The 21,432-nt window shown below is 43.5% G+C and overlaps 1 protein-coding gene across 1 annotated transcript in view; it reads right to left on the reverse strand.

Moving 5' to 3' along the window:
- IntS8 (integrator complex subunit 8) overlaps positions 1 to 21,432 on the reverse strand; it is a 115,786-nt gene that overhangs the window by 47,824 nt on the left and 46,530 nt on the right. Inside the window, exon 11 of the mRNA XM_070530354.1 lies at positions 7,508 to 7,572. Coding sequence (XP_070386455.1) covers positions 7,508 to 7,572 — 65 coding nt within the window. The remainder of the gene's footprint in view (positions 1 to 7,507; positions 7,573 to 21,432) is intronic.

The following is a 21,432-nucleotide window of genomic DNA, read 5'->3' on the forward strand; positions in this document are numbered from 1 at the left end:
AATCACAAAGGATGGCCATAGGCTTTAGTAGGGAGTAGAAGAGCACGTCAATACTAATATTGACCTTGCGGGCCAGCTTCTACAACAAAGTTTCATAGTGCAATTAGAGCGCTGCATGTGTCACTTGCACGGAACAGTCAGTCATTAAAGGCCGCAACCTGTACGTGAAGGGTAGGGCAGAAATGCAGAATGTGGGTTCCCAGGACATGCCCATAAATAACATCTCGGGTCCGCTGATGCGGTACGACCCACTAGTTGTTCCCTGTGGCCCTCACATCACTGTCTTCTAGTTGACGGCTAATTGCAACACCGTAGCAGCATGTATTCTTGTGGCGGCCGCATTTCCATGGGGGCAAAATGCGAAAACACCCATGTACTTAGATTTAGGTCCACATTAAAGAACCCCAGGTGGTCAAAATTTCTGGAGTCCCCCACTACGGCGTGCCTCATAGTCAGAAAGTGGTTTTGGCACGTAAAAACCCCATAATTTAAATTTTTAATTGTGGTGGTATTGTGGGGAAAATGGAAACACCACCACCCGACAAGGAAGTTACATTCAACCCATCCGGAGCCAGGAGTGCTTTGCAAGCCCTGGAGAAACTCCAATGATATGCGCGACCCTCTGTTCTAGTCTGTATGATCTTCTGGAGTTTGGCAATTCCAGAGTTTCAGTGGAGCTCTTCCCTCTTTTACATAAGTGTGCTTAGGCAGTACAGTAGCCATTCAGAGACCCATGCGGTGGAGGTGCTCCGGCTTCTCAATTTAAAGCTTCACGAGCTTGAAGCATGTGGTGCCGTAACACGCCTTGGAGGCAAGTATAGGTTGCATCATGATTTGGGCGCACAGCCCAGTACCTATGCAATGGTGGGCAATGCGCTTGGTTATGAGGAACAGTTGGTGCCAGAGCGGTTCAAGGGACTTGAGCCATGTAGTTGCACCACTCTGTTCCTGAAGAGGAATGCTGCTGCTGAGGATGCACATGACTTCGTCGGGCACTTGTTTAATCTCAGTGATAGCAGGGAAAAGCCACCCTTCACATTCCTCCAGCATTCCTGCCAAAAAATGTCCACAGACATTCCTCGCATGGGTACATATTTTATTTATTTATTTACTTCAATAACCTAAAGGCCCTAGTGGGCATTACATAGGGGGGGATTTCAGGTGAGTACATAAATATCATTTATACACAATACAAATTGAAGACAAGAATGCTAACAACAAGACAAAGAAAAAAGAAACAGCAAGTTGATTTGAACCAAGGTGTCCAGAATAGCATAGTTAAAAAAAAAATCAACCAAATCCATTGAAACCGAGTATAGAACATTTTGTTAAATAGCCATTAAAACACTGATCATATATACAATGGGAAGAACACTGGATATAGCATACAAGACCGTGTATGAAACGAAGACAGGCAGATACGGGTAAGCAATGTTTTTCATTTTGTAGATGGCCCAAGCGTGCTGAGTGAAATATTGAGGGATTTGATATCTCGGCAATGTTGGACGGCAGGGAGTTCCATTCACTTATACACAATGGTAAAGGCGAATTTTGGTATGTGCTTGTGAAATCTATGTATACCATGGTACCTATGGTCTCTGTTCTTCATATATACTGCGCACATTGGTGCGCTGAGCTTTCGTCAGTCCCAAACTGCTTGTAACATACGTGGGCACTATCATATTACCGGAGAAGTACCATACCTTTTTCATCACACACCCTTATGTGCTGTGCAACATCTGAGATCGCCTCCAAGCACGGCTCCATCTTAAAACATGCGCATGAGATGAACCAGATTCCATCTACTCCGGCTCCACAGCTGCATGCCAGTGACGACGAATGGGGTAGCAATGGAAGCTAAACTAAAGGCTTCCCAAAGTCATTGCACACAGTGGCAAGCATCTTGGTTTTTCAAAGCAGATGCAAATTTATTTACTTTTTGCTCGTATGTGGGTCATCTCTACAAAATTCAGGTACATACTTATGGAAAAAAGAAGTGGAGCCTTTACATACAAATACAGTTCGCTGTGTTCAGTTATGAACGTCGATGCATGTCCGTCGACCATTTTCAGTTTCGCCAAAAAAATATATTTTGCTGTCCAAGTCCCCAGGACCATAAAACCAATCTTAGTTTCAAAGAAAAAAAAAATTGCCTTTGGCAAAAAAATTTGGAAGTCTCCACTGAGCTGGAACCGGTTTTTGTAAATTGCGCAAAAATGTGATTCCAATGAAATTCTAGAAAAAGATATTCCAGCTGTGGGTCTGAAAAATTTTTGTGACAGGCTGTGAACAGCATGCATTGACAAAACAATATTACCTTGCAGCGTTGGTGCTGTTTAAGAACAAAATTTCAAATACGGCACACTGTTCAATAATGCTCCAATTTTAGATCTGTTTATGTATAAAATTCACACACATGTATAAAATTCACATGTATAAAATTCAGAATTTTCAAAATTTCCCAGCACATTGCCAGACATTAGGTTAACAAGTGTGCTAAATATAATTGCCGAGAGTGACATCAGACGCTAATCAAAAATGCTTAAAAGGCAATGTCTCTAAAAATGCAATGTTCTGAAAATCACTTAAAATAGAAGGTCATCTTCGATTTGGCCATCTTCGATTTCGAAGATGGCCATCCTTGAGGCCATCTTCTCCAGAATTAAAGCCAAGCATGTGTCCCAACTCAATCTGCAATAACATGTTGCATTATTTTTGCGAGATCGGAGTTATAAAACCAGGAAAATGGTCAAATTGACATTAACGCCCTAACCATGGAAATGAGTGAGCATGTAGCTATAGTTGCCAGGGTCATTATTTTTAGGCCTTGAATGGGTTCTATTGTCAAGAAAGTCAAGAAACAACAAATTCAGTGCAAAAAATTAAGAGTTGCTTTAAAGTGCAAATTTGTACACCTGCATATTTGTACCTGTCATAGTTTTGTTCCTGGCAAAAAGAATTATTGGAAAACATCTAGAGGTGTATTCGAGTAGGGTTCTCATACGAAACATTTTATTCAGCCCAAACATACACAGGGTGTGATGTGAGACAGGCAGTGGAGTGAGAAAAAGAGAGTGGGTCCACGGAGAAGTACACAGGTACAAATGCCAGCGTGCCCTGAAGGTGCTTTGGGTTTTTTGTTCCTGGTGCAGCATCCTTGCGGTTTTGGTTGCACATGGTTAGCGGAGTGTCTCGCACAATGAGTCAGTGGCGGCCGGAGCAACCGTCGTGGAGAGTGGCCACCACATGGATATGATCGCAAGGGTACACAACACTTCTCACACCTAATAGAGCAATGATGGGTGCTAACACCCAGTGTGAAGTTTTCCTTGTTATGCCAGTATCACTGAGCACTGAATTTGTATTGCTGGCCAATATTTATTGTTTCTACTTTATAGACCGGGCATGGAAGAAATTCAATAAAAGTCTTTTATTTCGTACTGATTGTTTTTCTCTCATACAGAAATCTTGGGCTGGGGAAGCATTGCTAAGAAATACTTCTGCTTGATACGTTTTCATTACCCTCATTACTGCCGGCCGTTAGCTGCACCTATTTCAGCAGTAGTTGAACAGCAGCTTTTATTCCCACACTTGCTTCTTTGGAGATTAGGATGTTCTTGCAACAAGCAATTCGTGGTGGTCTGGGTTGTTGCACGTCCACTGCCACAAGTACCAGGACTGAATTTCAGGCATGGGATGGACGCACTGGCAGTTCTTTGTTTTCATTTCCCTGAAGACTTTCAAGTCCGCACTTGGAAAGTGAATCAACATCGCATTCCGTAGTTCTGCATTTAGGTTGTCTACCATATCTTTCCGACATTAAAAACTGACATAACGAGGCCACAGAGGTTGTTTAGGGTTGTGTGGTGCTTGACGACGCCCCCAATTCTATCGCAAGCGTTCTTGCCGTGCTCTACTATGGAAAATAGACATTTCAATGAGACACATTTGGTCCTTGTAAGTTCGTGGAGCTGGTATCTGTTCTTGAACTGGTTTGGTGCGCTGACACTGACGTGCGTGACATGTGCATATAACAGCGAAATGTCCTGGAGCCACTTGTGCACCTTTACGACAGTGTAGAATGTGTGGACAGAATCGTGGGTGGTGTCATCACTAAGAGCGCAAGTGTGTCTTCCTTTTCTAGTCGTGACGACACACGTGAATGCGGAGACTTGGGTTTTTTGCCAATGATATGACTGAACTGGTCCTGGCGGGATGACGGTTCAGTTTCCTGCCAAGTCAAAATGAAGGAGGATGCAACCTTTCTTAAAGGATTGTTTTGCTTCACTTATGGCTTTGACCTGAATGCATCGAATGTACTTATGTGGCACCCATTTTTTTAAGCACTCTTGAAGGTGTCCCACAAAAGCGCCAGGACACATTTCTTCTTTGATAAAATATCCTTTCTCCCAGGTTGCAAACAAAACTTTATCTTTTTCTGGGACTCCTAGGTCTGTTGCCTTAAGAATTTGAGGTGTCAAGCATGACTCACACCGCCAAAAAAAAAAAAAAAAGAAAGGAAACACTGCGAGGATGGCAGGTCACATAGACTCAGATCACGAAGGTCTTTGATGCTCCTTATCTGAACAGTGGCCATTTCTAAGGCACATGTACTTAGCTTGGCGTTTGCACAGTACATGCAGATGCTAACTTTGTGAGTCCGATACCTGTGTAAGGGTGAGCCACTTTAAACATATGAAATGGTTCATGAATGGACCTGGTCAGTAGCCATTTTGAAACATACTCTTTCTTATCTTTAGTGCTGTAGTTCAGTGCCGCCTGGATGTCTTCTGGGCTCAGCCTCGTTCTGGTGTAAAGCTCCAGACTTGACCACACCCCAAGGATGTCTCTGTACTTCCTGTAATGCTGGATGAGGCGCCAAGTTGTGAATGGAATCACCTTTTGAATCAGTTGGTGGGAGAGATTCACTGAGAGCACTGTCAAGAGGCGGCAACGTTCATGGTATGAATTGCAGGAATTGAACGCGTCCCTCAGGTTGCAGAGCCACTTGTGACACGCGTTGCAGGTTTCAGCTGAAGCACTGGGTTCCTTTCTAGTTCTGTACACTGCAGTAAGGCCACGAGAAATTGTCCCGGGGCAGCAACCTTGATCTCCACCTTCTTGCGCCTGGTGTATGGCTCCTGACAATGTCATTTCACCTTTGTCAGCTTATTCACAAGTAATATGATTGTTGAGTGAACTTTCGCTCAACAGTGGTTTGCTCAGGAACAAAAATTTCGTCAAGTTCAGATGCATCCGGAGACTCTACAGTGATCTGTTTAAAGCGACTATAGCAGTTCTGACACAGAGCACTGGTTTCTCGGTGGTGAGAGTTTCTTCTGGCTTCATTAACAAGGCGATATCCAAATCTTTCATATTCCGAAAGTTCAGCTTATAGATAATCTTCTTCGCATGCCTGTCCAGATAATCAGCGCAAGACGCTCGCCCTTTGAGCTGTACCACTCAGCCATCAATCTCAGGGGAGTAAACGGTGCGCATGTATACTCACATAGGTTGCTCAGTAGAGGACTGCGGATGGTCACTGACGGACGGCCGTTAAAGCTGCCTTTTGTTGCGACTTCGACCTTTCTAAAATGTATAGAGCAGTCTTCTCTCTCTTTTTATATTTGCCCTTTCCTACAGTGTGGACCAATCCAGTGATAGAGCTGCAAGAGCACCACCTGTACCGCCACGCTCAATCTGCATAACTTGATTACTGCCATGCCATGGGTAGTGATAAACATCTGCTTTCAGATCCGCTCTGGATTTGTAAATGCACACTGTTCATAGTGTGTTACCAAAATTTTTCAGACCCTCAGCTACAACAGTTTTTTTTTTTGGGGGGGGGGGGGGGGGAGATCTCATTGGAATCTCATTTTCGTGCAATTCGCAAAAACTGGTTCCAGCTCAGTGGAACCAGTTTCCACTGAGTTTCCACTCAGTGGTTCCAGCTCTTCGGTGAAGGCAGAATTCTTTTTCGCAGAACTAAGACTGGTTTCGTGGTTCTGGGGACTCGCACAGCAAAACATATTTTTGGGGGGGCAAAATTAAAAGGGGTCGGCAGACATACACCGACATTCTTAACTGAACTCACCCAAGTAGTTTTTCTAATTTCTGCAGTGATGATGGCTTCAAAATGAAGCTTTACTGCAGATATTGAATTTTCTACAGTGTGCAGTTGCTGCAGTTTACTCCTTGTACACATCTACAGCACAAAAACACAAGCGCTGGCGTCACTCATATTTCTGCCACTAGAAAAAAAAAGGCATTGTTGCACCAATGTTTGCACCTCTGCATCTCAATGGCGGCCATAACAACTGAACTACCATATATATTTGTATAAGGGCTGCCCTCATCTACGAGCCGCACTCCCCCTTTGGAGGGCAAAATTTTGGGAAAAAATTAAAAACGACCTGCCGAAAAGCAAAGTTAGTTCCATTGCCGCTAGATGATACTAGCTGCTTTTTCGTCGACGCCACTAAGGCCAGCACCACCGTGCCATTATTTCTTTGTGTGATGCATCGTCTTGGCTGTGTTGGCAGTGTTTACAGACAGTGCCTCTAGAGAAGGGAGCCCTGTTTGGGTCAATGCTGATCATAGACGATGGGCTGGCATTTGAGGTTATTTACTGCAGCGTTATGTCGTTTGCGCCTTTCTTACCCTCTGTTACAGTTGAAGACCTTTAGGGCAAATCAGTGCAAACAACCTTTAGCGGGCCATCATAGGCCTGATTCGTGTAAGGGCCCCACCCAGCCAAGATTCTAGAAAAAGAAGTGCAGCCCTTACGTGAGTACATATGGTATTGCAAACCTTTGTCACATCCTTTCTCACCCCTCTCATTGCTATATGTAGAAGTCTACTAAGAGCCAAGTTTACTGGAAGAATCCCTTTCTGAAATTATTTCCCTCACTTGTATGCACAAATGCAAGAGTAAATTTAAATGTCCACAGTAGACAATCTGCATTCTCAGGTGGAAGCGCAGCAGTGGTTTGGGGAAATGTCTATTTTTGTTGCATTTGTGTTTTTATTTTTACAGGTACACAAATTACTATGCATACATATACTATTGAAAAAGAAAAAAGCTTAATAATGTGTAACACCTGAAGTAAACCTGATGACACTGCATGGTAGGCCAATTAGATTACTCATCCATGCTACATAGAATGGGCAGAGGCAAGTGAACACGCAAGGAGAAACACCACTGCAATTTGCAGCGATGCAGATGTTTAAAACCTAATAAATTACATGGTTTACACAACACTTAAAATTAGCTCTTGATGATTACAAGAACCTACCCTCAACACCACCATCAAAATCATTTCAGAGTCCTTTTGATGCTGGTCTAGTGCCTTATGTACTAATACAGAACATTTCTTGCTCTTTAATAGCCCCAACAAAGTTCCATTATTTTATAACACTACTGCTCAATAACAATGAGGTTCAAGTGTTTTAAATTATCTGAAACAAAGATAAGCAATGAGAAAGAAAAAGAAGCATGCTCACATACCCTACAAAATTCCTCAAAAAGTCCATTTGTTTTTCGTTTAGTGTTGGGATAACAGCATTCAATGCCTGGTGAAAAGAAAGAAAGAAGGAAAAGGAAACATCAGTAAAAAGTTGTCAACAATTTACATTAAAAAAGTATAATCACCTTATGAGCAAACACATTTCTATTTTATGGATTCAAGTGATACCAAAATAAACTAAGAATATTAATGTCATTGAGATTTGTATTGAAACTCAAACTTAAATGGGCCCTGAACTACTTTTTATCGAATTTGAGGAATGCATCTGAAGTTAAAATAGACTATTTCAGAAATACTTTGCCACAAGTACTTCAACGCGTTCAGAGAAGCGTTCAAATGTCATGTACGATCCCGTTCGCTGCGCTCCATTTCCTTCCTCAATGCCTTGCACTGCGAAGGCTACGGCGGAGTGGAGAGTGCCCACAATGCTCCGCCTAATGACTGTCACCATGGCACACAGTTCCAATATGATTTTGGATGTTCACATAGATGCCACTACCTCGGATTTTGGCACCTACGACGCGCCAAATGTAGCCAAACATGGCTGTCCTCAGCAAGCTGCAGTGTACTCGGCCAGTGAACTTGTTGCAGCACCCCGCAGTGGCCACGGTATCTACGCTATGTAGCAGACCTTAGCTAGGTGCAACTGTGGTACATATGTGCAGTGCTTGCTTTGTGCATGAACGGGGCTTGAGTGCACGCTTGCACTCATATGCTCTAGGTTGGCTGCGCTATGTGGCGTGGACAGGCTTTGTCCTGCACCAGCTTAGCCGATTGAATAGTGCCCACATCCAACTTACACATTTTTAAATACTATCAATAACTCAATACGAAGTGAAGTCTGCCAAAGCGTCTAACCAGGAGCGGCAAGGAGTGAGCGCACACTGGCAAGCATGAGTATCATCTCACCTAAAGTTTTGCGTGTCTCGAGGTTAGTTGACCGTTCAAAACTAGTCGAAATTACCAAAGCCCGACGGCTATGACAGCAATAAGCAGGGTGGCTAAAGTTTAATTCCCACACAGACGGCCACGGCCAAGTACGAGCAGATGATAGTTGACTTTTTCCCAAAGTAAGTAATTATTATTGAAATTCGAAAGCAGATTTTTGCTTACTTCAGCCTGTTTATTAAGCTGCATCAATAAATATACACAGCAACAGTAGGAAGAAGTGCCCTGATCCAAACACCCTTCTTGAGTAATGTCAGCTATTGGAAAACAGCAGCTGGATATGGGAATCTACTATATTATTAAATGATGCGTCCAGAAAAGAGTGAAGAGCAGGCTTCCGTTAAAAAGAGAGCATTTAAGAAAAATGTGATTACATGCTCCGCTTGCAAGCTCCACGCACTGTGCACGACTGCAAAATTTGCCTGAGATGTTCACAGCAGTGTATGCTATCCAAGGACTGTGTTTTTTCACCAAACCTAACGGGTGGTTCAGGACCCATTTATATTTACAAAAAGAGCCACATGTGAGAAAAGCTTGCAATAGCTGGAATGTAGATGGTAAGTTAGGATGGTAGACAGGCGAGTGTCGGAAGTTAGTAATATGTGTCATGTAAAGCAAAGGATATTTTCTTGAGGCTTGCAAAGTTATTTTCTTCACGTAGCAATTATAATTGACTGCTTCCATTAAAACACCTTTAAATGATACCTCCAAATAATGTTGCACCTATTGAGTAGAATATTGGAAACCACTACGGAACATTTCAGCATGTTCCAATCACAAATATTGCCCACTAAATAGATGTAAAAACTAATTACCTAATAATGATGACGATAATGATGATAAAGAGAATGGATTATTTCCACAAACAAGCATAGGATTGTGGGGTAAATGAGGGGCACAAAGTTACTAAAAGGCAACTTGACAAGCCCTAAACTTCCAGGCATTAGCTGTAGCAGGACAGAAAAATATATTGTGAGCATAGTGTTTGTAAAAACTGTATACGTCACTGACAAGGAAACAGTACGATAAGACATACAATTATGTACAATAATATCATACACAATACAGTCAAACCCCGCGATAACAAAATCCCGCGACAACAAAATTCTCCTGACAACGAAATATTTTCATATCCCCAGCGAACGCCCAAAGGATTCAATGTATTTCGTACCTCTTGACAACGGACTGTCACTGTACTACAATCCTGCATCAACGAAATTTGCCAGAACATAACCCCGCAATATTACTTACTCCTTCAAGGCCAGCAGGCTCCAAAATGTGCTCAATTGTAATTGCCTTGCACTAAAATTGCGCAAAACACCACTACATTACATTTGCACGGGCGCCGCCATTTTTATTAACAAAAACAACCAAGCGCCAGAAGCGATCGTGTGTGCCAAAAACACGTCATGGCCACCATCTTGTTTGCTGATCACCCATTTGAAGCGGCACGCATGTTGCTACCGACATGTGACAACAGTTTTTGCACACCTAGTGCAGTGTGTAATGCGTGCCTCTCGGAGAAAAATGTAGCAAAAACAAGGAAATCCCCGTCCCACTGACGTGGAATTGTTTGTGGTGCTTTAGATGGTGGTCACAGTATGGAGTGCCACTCATCGAGCCATGGCTGAGCAATCATCCAGGAGTATGCATCCCTTGCTTCCAGAACGCTGGTTTCGGTGCCACCCAACAGGCATCGCATGCAGATTCGGCACCGGACATAGATTTGCGCGAAGGGGCGGCAATCTCGATTGATTGCCTTCGGGTATACGAGATACAATCACTTTCTTGCACGGCACCGGACGCGCCTACGAGCGACAGCGTGTGCTGAATAAATGCTGCTGCATGCGTGAAGTGCTGTTGCTCTGTGCCAAGTTGCGCAAAATCTGGCAAAAGTGACTGTATCTCCAAAAGCAATTGACCGAGAATATTGTTCCATGGCAGTGCTGCCACTGTTGATCGAAGCATGTCGCACACATTGTACAGTCAGCAATGCAGCTCTGTATCCTCAAGCAAAGCTTGCCATAGTAGGCAAACAGAATTTTGACTTAAAGTTTTGTTCTGCGATGCATTACCTATCTGTGCTGTCTCATTTCTCAACAAAATTGTCGCGAAAGCAAATTTTCTCGCGTCCCCACCAATTTCCTTATTTCTTTTAATTTTTTTTAAGGGGTTTTACGTGCCAAAACCACTTTCTGATTATGCGGCACGTTGCAGTGCAGGACTCCGGAAATTTTGACCCCCTGGAGTTCTTTAACATGCACCTAAATCTAAGTACACGGGTGTTTTCGCATTTTGCCTCCATTGAAATGCGACCGCCGTGATCGGGATTCGATCCCGCAACCTCGTGCTCAGCAGCCTATCACCATAGCCACTGAGCAACCATGGCAGGTAATTTCGTTATTGCGAGGTTCAACTGTATATACGGTTTACAATGAAAAAAAAAGAAGAAGGAACTGAAAGAGGTAAACCTGACAAAAAAGGGTGCTATGTTTACTGCTAAGGTGAGATGCTACTTTAAACAAGTTTCACTTCTTCTGAAAATTTGGAAAAAGCGACCATTGGCTGTGTACCTTTTTTTTTATGTTCGGTTATGCCTTTTTCTTTTCCATGAAATATGAGTACCGTAAAATCCCAAGAGGAAGCCCACCTAAAATCGAGAGAAAATCCCAGTAAAATATGAGGTGGGCTCATTTTCACTGTGGTGGGTAACTTTCAGGTGTGTAACTTTCAGTTGTTTAAGTTGAGAGCTAAGTGAGGGGTGGGTTATCTTTCAGGGATGGAGCACCTCTGGATTTTACGGTACATTTTGACACAGCTGCTTCTTTGGCACAAAGGAAACTCATATGGGTTTCTCAGAACAAAAAATTTGCAGTTGAAGAAAAATTTGTCCTGGTACAGGTGCAGCACATATGGCAGACATTGTCAGCTCCTGACTGCAAGCTTACCATTATTATCAAAAAGCAAGGTGTACAATCAGTGCATTTTACCGGTGCTGGTATATGGGGCAGAGACTTGTAGACTGAAAAAGAAGCTTGAGAACAACTTATGGACCGTGCAAAGCAATGGAACGAAGAATGCTAAGCATAACGTTAACGGGACAGAAAGAGAGCGGTTTGGATCAGAGAGCAAACGGGTATAGCCGGTATTCTAATTGACATCAAGAGAAAGAAATGGAGCTGGGCAGGTCATGTAATGCGCAGGTTAGATAACCGTTGGAACATTATGGTTACAGAATGGGTATCAAGAGAAGGGAAGCGCAGTCGAGGATGGCAGAAGACTAGGTGGGGCAATGAAATCAGGAAATTTGCGGGCGCTAGTTGGAATCGGTTGGCGAAGGACAGGGGTAACTGGATCGCAGGGAGAGGCCTTCGTATGGCAGTGGACATAGAATAGGCTGATGATGATGAGGTTTCCTTTGCTGGATTCGTGTGGATGACAATTTTTTTTTCGTTTTATGAAACTTCCTGCTGCAGAATTTTGCAGAACTCATTTGCTTATTCAATGTTCCTGTGCTTTGAGTTGTCAATTCATTTGGCCTTGTGCTGTTGTCTTCTTGCCAACTGCTTAACTGAGATGGTAGAGTGACTGCACTGGAGACAGTATGCATTGGTCCTGGGTTTCACCCCTGGCCCAGGATGAATTTTACTTCAGCTTTGAGGCTTTCTTTATGAGAAAGCCATATAGGTTTCCTTTGTAGGTTTACGCAACTTTCGGTTGGATGACAATTTTTTTTCCTCTTATAAAACTTCCTCCAGCCCACAGATTTCCCATTGATTTGTATATCTGTATGGCATGAGCATGGCCTTAAGGCTAAAAGGCAAATGTGGTGCGGGATACTGCAGTTGGTGCTTGACGATGTTATTCTGTGTGCCCTTTTTAATGAGTGGCAACCCAGGAGCTGCAGGTTGCAGGTGTGCTGAACTTGAGGTGCTCAATAAAATATGGTGTATGTTGGAGTATGCCGCATACTATCGCATAATGACATGTAGACACAAAAAAGCACTTAACTGTCTTCTGGCCGACATATGCATCAACATACTACTCACTGCCATTGCACCTTACACCACAGACAGGTTCATGCACCAAATGCCAAACTCTGAACAAACTGACATGCATGTGCCTACTGCATGCATGCATTCAAGTTCAAGAGTATATGCAACTCTTTCTGAATGCAGCAAATAAATAGTACACTGAGTTGTGAAAGCATGCCATCATGAATATGAACAAAGTATGCCTCCACAGCCATAAGAGAAAGTACAATCCTGCTATGTTTTTGCCAGTAGCTGCCTGTAACCAACTGAAATTGCTTCCAACTTTGGTTCAACCAACTGCAGTAAAACTTTAAAGAGCCTCTCACCAGGTTTGGGCATTGCAAACAGACAAGCATGGGGCGTAGATCACACGGTTGCAATCGTGTCTCCATAGTATAAAAACAAATGAATGGTGCAAAACCAGCTCAAAAAAAAAAAAGAAGCCCGCACGCCTTACTCTTGACAGTGTGCTTTGAAGAAAGCGACAAGTGAACTTGTCAAGTAGCACATCATGTGACAAAACCAAAAGGAAAGAAAGTGCATCCTGTTGGCTGTGCTTTCTTCCAGGAACAGTAACACCATAAGACGGGTTGCAGCTTGCAACCCAGTGCACTTAGTAGTAGTAGTTCATTGTATTAAGAAGGACAAAAAGCAGGAAGGAAAAGAAAGGCCACAGGCATCATAACTGTCTCACTTCCCAGTGGACACCTGAACTGCACAGCAGCCATGGGAAAGATACAGGGAAAATCAGACATCCACCCGTCCATAGCAATTGCTACAAAGGAAACCCATACGGGTTCCCCGAAAGAAAAGCCTCATAGTTGAAGAAAAATTCGTCCTGGTCCTGGACTCGAACCCGGGACCACCGCCTTTCCGGGGCAGCCGCTCTACCATCTGAGCTAACCAGGCGGCTAGCAGAAGGCAGGGCAAAGTCGAATTTGTCGACAACACGAAGCAAAGGCAAGAGTTTTGACGTAGTAGTTTTGCGGAAACCCGCAAGGTGGAGAGAAGTAATGAATAAAGGGATAATCAGACATCCACCCATTCGTAGCAATTGCTACAAAGGAAACCCATACGGGTTCTTCGAAAGAAAAGCCTCATAGTTGAAGAAAAATTCGTCCTGGTCCGGGACTTTCCCTTTATTTTCCCTAATAATTTAATAATAATTTAATAATAATAATAATTTTCCCTTTATTCATTACTTCTCTCCACCTTGCGGGTTTCCGCAGAACTACTATGTTGAATACTGAGAATATTTTGCGCCAAAAAACACAACACACACAAGAAAGACGACAACACCACAAGCGCCCGTGGTGTTGTCGTCTTTCTTGTGTGTGTTGTGTTTTTTGGTGCAAAATATTCTCAGTATGCAAGATCACCAACTAGCCCAGCAGTTAACTCTTCTAAAGTACTATGTTGAAAGATACAGGGTAAGAAAATAGATTGGGGAGAGGAAAGTTCCAATAAAATAGGTGTAAGGAAAATAGGGGGACACTAGTGAAGAGAGAACTCAACTATACATACTAAAACAAAATAGACAAGAACCAATAATCATGCAGATAACCTTCCCACCAACTTACGATGGCGAAAGTGGAGGGAAATCTTTGAAGTTAGATAGCTGAATTGGGTTTATTGGCGCAAAAGCAGTTTAGGCTTTGCTGCGCCGGACACAGGGTGCTAGAAAGTCAACCGTAGAAAGAGTAAAACGGGCATCATTTAACGTATGTTTAGAAAGTCTACTTCATCTAAAAAAATTCACTACATCTGTAAAAGGAACAAGTGAATCGTCTCCTAAAATGTGAGTGGGGTGTAGTGGTGCGTGCAATACGTATAGATCGTGGAAGTGCTTTTGTCTTTGTCATTTTATATGTGAGCATGTAATTAGAATGTGTAGTACTGTAAGTGGTTCATGACATTTATCACATATCAGCTGTGCTTCCTTTGTGAGTAGATAATTGTGTGAGGTGTGTGTGCCCTATTCGGAGTCTGGCTAATATTACTTCAGTGAAGCGTTCTTGGTGATAGCAGGTTTTCCATTCATCTAGCAACGGTTTGACGAGGTCCAATTTGTTACTATTATCAATCATGTTCCACTGACACTGCCATTTGTTATTCAGTGCTGTGCAAATAGCTTGAAGCCCATCCCTGATGGGTACCTTTATTTTGGATACAGTTTTGTGTTTCGCATTAGCAGCACATATATCTAATTTTTCATTTCCCGGGATCTCAACGTGACTTGGGACCCAGCAGAAACGAATTGGGTGGTTTTGATTTATGCGTGAGAGTGTGTGTAGAATTTCACAGATTAGAGGTTATTGCTTGGATTTTAAATTTAGGCTTTTAAGAGCACTCAGCGAGTCTGTGAAAACGTCTGATCTTTTGAGTTTTCCAGTTAGAACTTCTTGCACTGCCATTCACAGAGCATAACATTCGGCTGTGAAAACAGAAATGAACAGCAGGAGTCTAACAGTCTGTTCCCACAGTGCCGATATGACACTGCTTCCCACATAATCGTGTGTCTTTAAACCATGTGTGTAAAACTTGTTAAGTGCTGTATGTTTCTTGTACTGTGCAGAACTCTTGCATTGTGTGCTCCTGTGGGGTATCCTGCTTCTTAAGGTGTGTCAGTGAAAAGTCTAAAGATCGCGTAAGGTCTCACCAGGGGGCTAATCTGGGTGGCTTACCTGCAACATGAAGTGCCTCTTTCGGGATATCGCACTCACGACACTTTTCTTCGTACCTAAGTAAGAGAGGTTTGATGGCATGTGGTTTATTAGCGTAGTGTATTCGTGTGTTATAGTATGTGACAAAGTCATGGCATATGTGTCCTGGTGATGATCGAACTCCAAGAACAAAAGTAAGCCTAAGTTGTATTCTTCTTTGTTCCAGGGATGGCTTCTTAGTTTCTGCATATAAACTATAAACAGAGGAAGTTCTGTAGGAACCATTTGCTAAGCATAACCCTAGATTATGTACTGGATCTAGTTGCCTTAGGTAAGACTGTATGGCTCACTCATGGACCCCACAGCCATAGTCTATTTGGCTGCGTACCAAAGATCGGTATACATACGAGGGCCATTCAACTCAATCTGGGACTTTTTTTCTTTCCCTTTTTAAATGGATGCCTAGGCTGGAGGTTTTGTATGCAGTAGAAACTGGCACCTGTGCCCTGTTACTGGTAGACGGCGCTCATTTCCCATGCTTCTGGATAGACTGTTATTCAAGATGGCGGACAACAGTGTGAACGTCTACATGGAACAGCGTGCTGTGATGAAGTTTTTAGTGAACGAGGGCATAAAACCTGCTGAAATTTGCAGAATACTTCAGGCTCAGTACGGTGATGTGACACTCAGTTGCAGTAAGACATTTGAATGGTGTAAGCGTTTCAAAGATGGCGGTATCTCTATTACTGACGATGGCGATCGGGGTGGATCACAGCCTACAATAGTCATTCCTGAGAACATTCTGCGTGTAGAGCAGCTGATTGTGGACAATCATCGCATAACCTGTCGTGAAATTGCAAGGGTGTGTAATCTGTCGTTAGGAACAGTGAACACAATAATTCAAGATCATTTGTTGTTCCGAAAAATGAGTGCACGCTGGGTCCCAAAGCAGCTGTCTGCTTTTGACAGACAGAGAAGAGTTGAAGTCTGTAGAGAACTGAAGGAACGCTATGAAAGGGAAGCCCAGGATTTTCTATGACATGACATGTGACATTATGACATGCGACGAAAGGTGGGTTCACCATTTCACCCCAGAATCCAAAAGAGCATCGATGCAGTGGAAGCATACGGAATCACCACCTCCCAAAAAATTTCGGACAGCTGCGTCTACTGGTAAAGTGATAGGAAGTGTATTTTGGGATAAACAGGGAGTCATTTACGTTGATGTTTTACCTCATGGTGTCACTATCAACAGTGAGTATTACTGCCATGTTCTGCATGATGTGCACAAGCGTTTACGGAAGAAATGTCTGGGTTTGATCACAAAGGGTGTGGTCTTTTTGCAAGACAATGCACGACCGCATACCGCTCAACACACATTCCAAACAATCCAGGAACTTAGCTGGCAGATATTACCCCCCCACTTCTATAGTCCTGACTTAGCACCAAGTGATTTCCACCTGTTTGGGCCTCTGAAGGAATTCCTTGGAGGCAAACATTTCAACACTGATGTTGAAGTGACGAATGGTGTCATACAATGGTTCCATCGTAATCGAAAATCTTTTTATGCCGAAGCATTTCAGGCATTTGTTAAACGCTGGGATAAGTGTATAATTGTACCTGAAGGTTATGTGGAAAAATAAATCCACTTTCCACACTTTGAAATTTGTTCTATTTGTTTTTAAAAAGGTCCCGGACTGACTTGAACGACCCTCGTATATGCAGAAGGCATTTCCGGTCAGAGCCCCAGTATTTCGTTCAGTACATTGTTCGCTTTAATTTTCAAACTGTTTAAGTGTGCTAGAGAGCTTAGCTTGTTATTAAACATAACGCCTATAAACTTGTGTTCTTTTATAAATGGTAGGGCACATTGGTGCATCTTCAGGACAAGGTCTGGATATACTAAGTCCCTTTTTTGGGGAAAAGACCACAGCGGCGGTTTTTTCAGTGGAGCACCAAAAGCCGTTTTTGGCTACTCATTGTACGAGTTTATTTAATAGAATTTGAACTTGTCTTTCGCAGGTTACTATGTTCAATCCTCAGCACGCAATTTGTAGATCATCAATGTACAATGAATGCATGAGAGAAGATGGAATTATTCTATTTACGGAGTTCATTTTCACCCCAAACAGAGTTGTGCTTAGTATACATCCCTGTGGCACACCATTTTCCTGGACAAATATGCGTGAAAATGCTGTTCCCAGATGGACTTAAAATGTTCGATCACACATAAAGTCAGCTAGACATTTTAGCATCTTTCCATGGATCCCTAGATCTGCCAGACCTATTAATATGCCAAATCAGCAAGCTGTGTTGTGCGCCTTTTCATGTTCTAGTTGGACAATGTGATCAGTTGTCAAGCAGTTCTTATAACCGTATTGGTGAATGTCTAGTATACTTTGTGTTTGAAGAGTGAATGTCAGTTTTGTATTTAGATGCTTTCATAGGATTTTGATAAACAGCTTGTGAGAGCAGTGGGCCGGTAGCTGCTGGGAGATGTAGGCGGCTTTCCGGCTTTCAGGAAAGGTAGAATGACTGCGGTTTTCCACGATTTTGGTATTATGCCTGTATTCCATATTTTGCTGAAGTCTAGCAGAGCTTTTACAGACACAAGTGAAAGGTGACAAACATTGAATAATGAATGCGGTCATGGCCAACTGCTATTTCTTTGCCACAGAAAGTACCCTGTTTAATTCTTGAAGTGTTAGGGGAGCATTGTAGGGTTCATTTGATGTCCTTGCAATGGGCAATCGCTGTTTCACTACAGACTAATTGTACTTTTGGAATGCATCAGAGTAGTTCGCTGAGCTAGAAACATTATCAAAGTGTTCCCCTAGTATATCAGCTTGTTCTTGTAGTGTTGTCCGATTGCCTGGAGCTGTGAGTGAAGGTACTGTATACGATGAACAGTCTCCTCTGAACTTCCTGAGCTGATCCCACGACTTTTTGGATGTGACTGAACTATTCATTGAGGACACATATTCTTGCCAAGATGATTTTTCCGCATGCCTCCAGACATATCGCGATTTCGCTTTAGCCTGTTTGAAGTTTATAGTTTACTATTAGTACGGTGCCTTCTCAGGATACCCCAAGCCTTATTTTGCTGTTTCTTTGCTTGTGTACACACCATTGTCCACCAGGGGTTTAGCTTTTTTCACACAATGTTCTAAGATTAGGGTATTGCCTTTGCTGCTGCTGCTTTTATGACTGCCATGAGTTTTTCACTCATTTCATCTATGTTGAGTTCTGGTGAAAGGACATTTTCGAGTTTTGTGTTCTCCATAAATACAGGACAGTCCATATGCTGTAACATCCAGTGACGTGGTTTAGAGTTTATGGTAGGAAATGTGGACGATAGTTTGATGATTGCCGGTAAATGATCACTTTTATATGAAGTGTCAAAGAGTGCCCACTTAAAATCACTAAAAACAGATATGATGAGCAGAAGGCTAAATCGAGACAACTAAATTTGCGTGAGCTTGGTGAAAGATATGTTGGTGAACCTGAGTGTAAAAGACATTGTTACGCGCGAACCGTTTACTCAGTGTACAGTACAGTTTACTCAAGAACAGTAAACTCAGTGTTCAAAACTCGGCCACTAAAGGACACATCCACATTGCAAACGCCAACTGGGTATAACCAGTCACTGCTCACTCCATGAAAACTAGTGCCCTGGTCCCAACGAAGCATGACCTTGCGTCCCAGAGGAATTTTAAACAGCAGACTCATGATGGAAACCGTTGCGCCTGCGTCAACTAAAGCCATGGTGGAGAGCCCTTAATAATCACACAAACCCTATTCTTGAGCATAAAAATAGTTGGAGGTATATCAGTCGGCAGCAAAGGTTTTCCAGCGACGTCATTAACGGCCGTGCTGGCTAGTTTTCCAGTGGGGGCGACATGAAGCAGCGCCGTGGAGATGATGCCGCGATGTGCCACCGGAGAGATGGTGATCGGTACACTTGGAAAGCTGGTGGTGGTAAGAGAGTGTGATCGGAAGCAGGCAAACGGTTGCAGGTTCTTCCTTCTGCCAAGTAGCTTCCTAGGGTAGAATTACGTGGCCTGTCTTCTCGGAAGTGGTCTCCTGCAGCGGAGTTCCCTGGCCACTGTGTCTAAGCCGCGACCACTGTGCCACGTAGATGGCATCAATTGCCCATAGCTTGATGGTCGACGTTGGCTACAGTATCTGGCTATGTAACCTGGTGCGCCACAGCTGTAGCACACTGGCATAGGGCGAACTTCGGAGTACTGATGACAATGTTCTTCCGCGGCCATGCGTGGAGAGTAATGAATATTCTCGCCTTGTAAGTCATAGGCAGGGCTGGTCATCGAGAATGTGGGCATTGATCAAGGCTGCGGGCCATCTCTATAGCTGCAAAAATCTGTAGCGTTTATCGAGTGCTGCCAAGGAGTTGAGGGGGTTGTACAAACAGCATCTCAGAAAGCAGAGGAGCTGTAATGTGGCGCCACACAACGTGCTTGTTCTTCGCGTGGAAGGAGCTCCTCACAGACAATCTGACGAATGGTGCAGGATAAGTCTGTTGGAGAACTCGTATCCACACTGGCCACAGTCGTCACATTAGCTAGCTGTCCAAATTTCGGTGTAAGTCGACGAGTCTTATGTGTTTTGAAGGCATTGCAGTGCTGTATCACATCTGATACGGTTTCCAAGTTGTCTTTTCCAATGAGGAAGTTATATACGTCTTCTGCAATTCCATTTAAATGGTGTCCCATCTTATCTTCTTCTGACATTCAAGGGTTTATGGTCTTGCACAGTTTTAGAATTTCCTCGATGAATGTGGTCCATGTCTCTCCAGAGACTTGAGCCCTCCGAGCTAATGCACTCGTTTCTTCCTAGCATCTGAATCGTCAAAACACTTCTTATCTCCTCAACGAAACAGGCCCAGGTAGTTAGCGCGTCCGCATGCCTGTCATACCAAACCATCGCCATGTCGGCCAAAAAGAAAATGTTCCTCAGTTGGGAGGCAGTGTTCCAGTGATTGTACTGGCTTACCTGCTCATAAAGGGTGAGCCACTCATCAACATCTTCCCCTGCCTTATTGGAGAATGTAGGTGGCTTTCAGTAGTGCTGAATCGGTGCTGGTCCTGCCGATGCAGTACTGGGAGGCACGATGGTGGCCGAGGGCACAAGTCTGGCAAGGGAGCGGCTTCTACGAAGGTCTTGTACTGATGGCTCCGTTGTCAGCAGTGGGAGTTACCCCGCACAGCTCCACCAAATGTTACGCACGAACAGTTTACTTAAATATGCAAGGCAGATCAAAGGGAACGGTTGGCGTTTTTCCGGGAACGGTCCAAAGGTAGCCCACCGAACATCGTCCTCTTTCTCCACCCTCCATATTTTTGCAATTCGTGCTCCTTCTGCCCTTTGTTATGAGAGCTCATGACAATATGTTGGTTGACAAAATAAAGTCTTCAATGACTTGCCCTCTTTAGTCTGTTCTATCGCTGCCCCAGTGGGTACAATGGGCATTAAAATTTCCTGCTAAAACAAAAGGCTCCGGCAACTGCTGCATTAGATTTTCCAGATGTCCTGCAATAAAATGAGTATAGGGTGGGATGTATACTGAACAAATGGTGGTCGTTTTATGTGACAGAACGGTGATGGTGACAGCCTCGAAAAAGGTATTCAACTGAACATTTCGGGTAGGAGTGGCACCCTGAACGACTATGGCCGCTCGTCGTGACACGGCTGGAGTTTTCGCGGTCCCTTTGGACAACGGTAAAACCTTTAAGAATTTGACTGTTCTTGGGCCCTAGGTCTGTTTCTTGATGACAGAAGGCCACTGACAAAAATTTATTTATGATGTCTCTGTCACCTACACTATGGACCAGGCCTCTGCAATTCCAATAGATGATGAAAGCCATTGCAAAGCAATTAAAACTTATGTGTATGCGAGATATAAAGTGATAGGTGACATGCAATGAAAAGATCACTGCTCTAATCAAGGGTGGTAACTTTTCAGGTTACCTGACCCTTTTTCAGCCCCGTTACAAGAAGTTTCTCCTTCTTGGAGAACTCCAGGGAGCACAGATCTTTTGGCGTCAATGATGCTGGGTTTTGGGTCGATCTCCATAGCCTTCTCCGAGGCGCTGGATGATCGAGAGCCAGGTGCCAAGACACGCGTCTCGGGCCATGGAGTTCAGTTCAACTTTGGGCCTTACGGCACTGCAGTCTGCCGGCCCGTCTTCGTTGATGATGGAGCAGCACTGGCTGCATCCACCAAAGGGGCGGATAAAGTTT

Source organism: Dermacentor albipictus, chromosome 1, assembly GCF_038994185.2.
Source record: "Dermacentor albipictus isolate Rhodes 1998 colony chromosome 1, USDA_Dalb.pri_finalv2, whole genome shotgun sequence".
In the NCBI taxonomy this organism is placed as follows: domain Eukaryota; kingdom Metazoa; phylum Arthropoda; class Arachnida; order Ixodida; family Ixodidae; genus Dermacentor; species Dermacentor albipictus.